At 34.7% G+C, this 7,234-nt stretch overlaps 1 protein-coding gene across 1 annotated transcript; it reads right to left on the minus strand.

Annotated features, from left to right (window-relative positions):
• Window positions 1-4,448: 4,448 nt before the first annotated feature.
• On the minus strand, window positions 4,449-5,763 carry LOC132043687 (receptor-like protein 11). The gene is made up of 2 exons (XM_059434153.1): window positions 5,460-5,763; window positions 4,449-5,335 (listed from the first exon to the last, which is right to left on the minus strand). The coding sequence occupies exons 1-2, from the start codon at window positions 5,761-5,763 to the stop codon at window positions 4,449-4,451; spliced, it is 1,191 nt and encodes a 396-aa protein (XP_059290136.1).
• Between the last annotated feature and the right edge of the window lie 1,471 nt (window positions 5,764-7,234).

A 7,234-nucleotide genomic window follows, 5' to 3' on the forward strand; every position in this document is an offset into this window, starting at 1 on the left:
ATGGTATAAATAATGTATATATGTTCTATCAACTATATATTTACATTTTTTTTGGCGAAACTCAAGATATTGTTATTCCTCATTTTTATTTTTATTTGTATTTGACTTTTTTCTGTTTTTCTCTCTTGGCCGAGACCCTCTCTATAGGTTTCGGCATCATGTATGTTGTTGTTGTTGTTGTATAATCATGTATAAACATGAAACCAATTCAAATTGAAAGTGTATAAATAATGTGTATGTTCTGTATAGCTATATGTAACTTGCTCAATTTTTTTTTTTTTTGGTAACTTTTCTTACCAAGACCCACTCTAGAGTTTTAGCATCACCGTCAATGACCCGTCAAGCCACAAAACTAACTCAAATTGCAATGTATAGATATATATATATTGGTAAATAGTTGATTGTTAGGCTTATTCTGGCAAACTAAATGCCTAAATGGACACTGAGCATAATTTTCCCTTTTAAAAATACAATAGGTTTTATGCTAATAAAAAATCTCTTATTGGACCCAATAATGCGACCCGTAAAATTTCCTTATATGCTAAGCAAAAGGGAGATTGCATCAACGGCTGATGTTTACACTTAAGGAGAGATCTTCGGCTATTACTATTATGACCTCCAACCAAGCAGATCTACGACTCAGAATTAATCCACATATAATATAAATATAGCTGACGTGGAAATGAAATCAGTTATTGATAATCGAATTTGGCAATTTCCCTCTTTTATTTTTCTCTCTAAATTCACGTGTTCTACATTTCTTATGCGCAAGTATGTCCTTAATTAATGAGATAATGGTCAAAAACACACGTGAAGTATCACTTTCTTGTGAGTTTTCTATCTGAACTATCACGTGTTTGTGTTTCCTACCTGAATTATCACCCCAGTTATTTATCAAAACACACCTCAAAGCTGACTAGACCAAGTGTTTGAATACAATCACCAAAGTCGTGTGGCGCTAATTAATGGCTTTGTTTGTGGATCAAATTAATTAATTTAGAGATAATGATCAAAAATACGCATGAAGTATCATTTTTTTTTTTTCGAGTTTTCTACCTGAACTATCACGTGTTTGCGTTTCCTATCCGAATTATCACCAGCTATTTATTAAAACACATCTTGAAGCTGACTAGATCAAGTGTTTGAATACAATCGCCAAAAAGCGCGTGACAGCTTAATTTGCCCATATAATTTCGTCCACATGGTAGCTGACTCATTAATTTTGAGGTATATTAGATAAATAGTTGGTGATGGTTCAAGTAGGAAACACAAACACCTGATAGTTCAGGTAGGAAACTCGCAAATAAGTGATATTTGAGGTGTGTTTTTTTACCATTATCTCTTAATTAATGGCATTGTTTGTGGATCGAATTAATTAATTTAGAGATAATGGTCAAAACACACATGAAGTATCACTTTCTTGTGAGTTTCCTATCAAAACTATCACGTGTTTGTCTTTCCTACTTGAATTATCACCGGCTATTTATCAAAATACATCTCAAAAATAACTAGACCAAGTGTTTGAATACAATCGCCAAAAGGCGCGTGACAGCTTAATTTGCCCATATAATTTCGTCCACATGACGCCTGACTCATTAATTTTGACGTAGGAAACACAATTACCTGATAAGTCACGTATGAAACTCTCAAAAAAAGAGATACTTCAGGTGTGTTTTTTACCATTATCTCTTAATTAATGGCAGAGTTTTGTGGATTGAATTAATTCAATGTTGAAGTTCATCCATTGTTCTTAATTCAGAGTAATTTTTTCTTAACTTTTAGTTTCTCTTCAAGAATTGTTGTAGTTTTCCTTCGGTTTAAGTTGTTATTTTGAGCTTCTAATCAATATCAATGCGGTAATAAGGCTGATAGGTGTTATTTCTGTTATTTCAACATTGAATTTTGTTTGTGGATTGAATAAATTAAATACTAAAGTTCATTTGTTGTTCTTAATTCGAGTAATTGTTTCTTAATTTCTTAGTTTTATTCAAGGATTGGTGCAGTTTTCCTTATGTTTGAGTTGTAATTTGAGCTTCTAATCAATATGAATAGAGTGAATCAAGGAGATATTTCTGTTGTTTAAGCATTGAATTTTGTTTGTGGATCGAATTAATTCAATGCGGTAGTTCATGATTCGATGTTCTTAATTCGAGTAATTGTCTCTTAATTTTTAGTTTATCTTTGAGTTGTAATTTGAGCTAATTATTAATATTGATGGAGTGAATCAAGGTCGTTCGGTGCTATTTCTGTTATTTCAGCATTTTGTTTTGCATTATTATTATTGAGATTGCAGATAGTTAGAGTTAGTATTCAAATTGGAATTTGGAGGTACCTTTTTCTGTATGGTACTTCCAATAGTCGACTCGTAGCTTTCTGTGATGGACTTACTAATGGCTGAGTTTTTGGATCGAATTAATTCATGCTGAAATTCATTCGGTGTTCTTAAAAAGTTTGTGGTGTTTCTTAATTTTAGTTTCTCTTCAAGGATTGCTTTGGTTTTCTTTCTGTTTGAGGTTTTATTTTGTGTTTGTAATCAGTATCGATGGAGTGATAAGGTCGTTATTCAGCACTGAATTTTGCATATATTGTTGTTGAGATTGCATTTCAATCTTAGTAATTAAGGCCATTATAGACAGTTAGGGATAGTGCTTAAATTGGATGATTGGAATTTGGAAGTACTTTTTTCTGTATGCTACTTTCAATAGTTGATCTTAGCTTTCACATGACAGTTGTTTTATTTTAATTCTATTGAGTAGATAGTTCAGTTCTAACAACTTTACACTTCCTCAATAGTTGTAATTGATATCAAGAAAGTTTTGTAGGCAATAGAACAAGAAAGTTCTTTCTTTTTTAATTATCTTCTTGTTATGATTTATTGATTTCTCTTGTTTATCTTCAACAGTTGGTTGATCAAACTTCGACAAACGTTTGACATTTATTTTTCTCACTCTGTCACTCAACAGGTCAGGATTATATCTGGTTTTTAACATATTTTTTCCTCTTTATTTCTGTGCTAAACATGATATTTTTAATTGACTGCAAGAGGAGTCTTGAGTTACTACTGCAAACTCAACCTCTACTTCAAATGTTTCAATTTCTTCATGCTTTATCTTTACCATTTAAGGGAGAAAAGTGACGAGGCTACAACTCATTGATGACATGTACTACAACAGTCGTGTGAACATTCCCGCCATGTAATTCTTAGTTTGAGCTCTATTTCGATGCAATTAATGCTAGTTGCGAAGCTAGAAATTTCGCTAAAGGTGTTCAAGATTTAATATACATGCATAAGAAGTAGTAATATTTTGACCTACATACACACGAGCATAACAAAAGGGAACAATACAAGAAGTATAGAACATACAACACTCCTAGTTGTAATTATCTATCCTATTTAGTGTTAATGTTAATCCTTTACATGTCTCCTTAAGTTGAGCAAGATGTGGGAACACTGTCAACTTGCTTCCAACATCTATTAGTGTGCTTTTAGCAGAGCTTTAGTGAGAACCTCAGCTATCTAATCATGAGAGTTGAGATACTTAACTAGAAGTGCCTTGTATCAGACCTTCTAACAGACGAAATGAAAATCTATTTCCATGTGTTTTGTGCGTGAGTGCAGATGGAACTTGCATTCAAATATGTGCTCACTAAGGTTGTCACCACAGAGAATAGATGTGGTCGAAACAAGGAACTCAATCTTCTTAGTACTATTTCTAGCCATGTGAGCTCAGATCTAGCACATGCAAGTGCTCGATATTTGGCGAAGGTGCTCTACTGACCACTCTTCGCCTGTTGTAGTTTTGCCCCCTGGTTAATGGTACTTTCTCTCGTGGAAACCCAAAACACTAGCAAACTTCTCCACAACTTTGAGCTTGTATTAAAGTAAGAATTAGTGTATGCTTATTTATAATGTCCCGTGATCTTGCAGAATGAGTTATTCAATTGAGTATAGGACCTGCCAATAATAGGGGTGTTAGGGAATGAGAGAGATGATCTTGCTTTAGTCAATGAAATTAGAAAATAGGATAAGTACTTAGGGAGCACTTTTTAATCCTTGAAATAATTACTTAAAAAGAGCCCATGAAATTAGTGAATAAGATACTTAACATTAACCCATCAAACAATCTACTTTAGTACATGAAAAGCAGATTAAACACTTTCTCATGTTATTTCTTGTGCTGATTTTAGCAAACAAGACAAACATTTAGGTAGCATTGTATTACACTTTTTCATATACAAAAGTAGGTAATGCGTGCTATACTGAAATTAAAACATAAAACATAACAGACTGGTAGAGGCAAACTCCTAGAGCTCCACTTATTGAATACCTTGCTAAAGTTGACAAATATTTTCAACATTTTCCTAGGTCTTTTTTCTACACGTTAAATATCCTAACATTTTATGCTGAAAACTCCATGACCATTCGTCTAACTCCACAATGCATGTCTCTATTCTCCATATTTTCTTGATGACCAAAGTGCCAAAAAATACCTAGAAGCCAACCAAATATCCCAGACCAACAACAGAAAGAACCATATTTTCTCAGGTTTATCTTCATCATCTGTTTCTTCTTCATCATTTGCACTGCTATGAGAAGTTGTAGTCCGCTCATCAAAACACTTTTTTAAAGGAGGACCACAAGGTGCATCGTTTCCTTGGAAAATTATTGGATCATCTTTGGTTTGGAACTGTGTGCTAGTGGGAATTCTTCCTGACAAGTCATTATAAGACAAGTTCAAATGTGTCAAAAATTCTAAAGTAGTTATGCTTGGTGGAATAGGACTTGATAGTTGATTTATTAAAATATCTAAGGTTTCAATCCATGGCAAATTTCCAATATCGGTTGGTATATTTCCTATCAAATGGTTCCTGGACAAGTTCAAGGCTCCAAGTTTGTATAAGCTTGTTATCTGTACTGGGATTTCTCCAGATAAATTGTTGCTTGAGAGATCGATGTTATTTACTAGGTAAAGGATAGTATCATAATAAAGTATTCTTCCTTTTGAGTCAAGTTTCAATGTCCCTTGATATTGTCCAGCTTCTGCATCGGTTAGCTCAACCTTGAAGGCTTCCAAATTGCCAAAACAGGACGGGATAGAACCAGATAAGTTGTTTTCTGAAAGGTCTAGTATATGAAGACCTGAAAAGCTACATATCTTTAAAAGAATGGGACCAGAAAACCTATTATTCCTTACACTAAGGATTAACAGTGATCTCATTGTTTCCCCTAGCCAAGTTGGGATTAACCTTGACAACTGATTATTACTAAGATCAATGCTAATCATTCTTGTGCAATTTCTCAAACTCGAAGGAAAATCTCCAGAGAGATTGTTGCCTGAGAGTCTTAAGAACATTAGGTAAGAGAGAAACCTAGTGAGCCTGGAATTTGGCCGGATAGATGGTTCTCTGACATATCTATGTCAACTTTTGTAAATCAAGTAAAGATGGATTAATCTCACCTCCCAATTCATTGTTTGTTGAAAATGTGTTTCTCAGGTCAAGCTTTACGACGTTTCCTATCTTGTTGTCACAGCTTACACCAATCCATTGACTGTAATTTTCTTGATCAATCCAAGAAGATAGCCTGCCTGAATGATCTATAAGATTTTCATTAAATTTAAGCAGTGCTTTCTTCTTTGTTTCAATGCAAGTGCTCACTTTAGAGGTGCCAGCGGAGCAAACAAATTGATAGTCTATGCAAGTGAAATAGAAAAGATGAGAAAACAATATAAGAAAGACAAATTGAAATAAGATGATCCCCATGTTTTCTTGGTATGAATAAGCTAGGAATAAAAGCTTTGCCATTTATAGGTATAGAAGGAGGTAAAATCTCAGCTAGTCAATTGATATATTTGACTTTTTAGCCTTGGCAACAGAAGAATTTGGAAGTTCAATGTTACACCCTGTAGTTTTGTATGTTGAGATTCGAGTTACCCTTCAGGAGTATATGAGATTAGATGCGCCTATCCTATGTTTATGAGAATTTAAGTTTATATAACAAGCTGCGGAAGGATTGAAGGACAAGTGGATCAAAAAAATTAAGTTTGTTGGATTTTGCAGGAAATAGGAGGGGTAATTTTGGCCCTACTTGTGGAAGGAATATCTTATGGTATACGAGGAGTTTTGAAGTGAAATAAACACCCTAAATTGAAGTTCGGGAAGCCTAGTGTCACACGCAATAAACTGCGCATCGATACAATATCGGAGTGGAGAATTATGGACGTTACAAATTAGGCGGGAGAGCAGGGCGTGATGCTACAGTGCTACAGTGCCAACCGACTCTAACCCACTATATAAGGGGCAAAACCCCATTTTTTCTTCACAAAAATTTCCCAAATATTCCAAAAAATTCAGCAAGCATATGAGGGCATATCTACACCATAAAAGTGAGGATTTTAAGTAATTTCAATAGATGGGGTATTAATCAAGGCCCGAATAGCGTGTAACCGCGATTATAGTTTCGTTCTGCGTTGGAGTTGGCTTGGAATCAAAGTGAATATTGAAGATTTTCCTATTCTAGTAACGGTAAGGTATGAATCTCTTTTTATTAATAATGATTTAAGGATATTTAAGAGAATAAGAGCTAAAGGGATGGGCAATACCCCAACACCAAAGGGTAGGTTTATTTCCTACCTTAAGGCGTGAAAAATGATTTCCAAAGGTTATATTTATCATTTGGTTCGAGTTAGGAGCGCTGAAGCCGAACCACCAACCTTGCAATCCGTTCCTGTAGTTAATGAATTTCAGGATGTATTCCCCGAAGAATCACCAGGTCCCCCTCCCAAAAATTGAATTTGCTATTGACGTGTATCTGGACACTCAACCCATTTCTATTCCCCCTTATCGTATGTCCGCTGCTGAGTTACAGGAATTAAAGGTGCAATTGCAGGACTTGCTAGATAAGGGCTTCATTAGGACCAGCAAGTCTCCGTAGGGAGCACCGGTATTATTTGTGCACAAGAAGGATGGCTCACTAAGAATGTGTATTGACTATCGGCAATTGAATAAGATGATTATTAAGAACAAATATATGTTGCCTAGAATTGATGATTTGTTTGACCAGCTACAGGGCACCAAATGCTTCTCGAAGATTAACTTAAGGTTAGGGTATCATCAGCTACATGTAAAAGGGGAAAACATTCCGAAGACAGCTTTCCAAACGAGATATGGGCATTTTGAATTCTTAGTTATGTCTTTTGGATTGACAAATGCTCCTGCGACGTTTATGGCTTTA

Source organism: Lycium ferocissimum, unplaced genomic scaffold (assembly GCF_029784015.1).
Source record: "Lycium ferocissimum isolate CSIRO_LF1 unplaced genomic scaffold, AGI_CSIRO_Lferr_CH_V1 ctg2710, whole genome shotgun sequence".
Classification (NCBI taxonomy): domain Eukaryota; kingdom Viridiplantae; phylum Streptophyta; class Magnoliopsida; order Solanales; family Solanaceae; genus Lycium; species Lycium ferocissimum.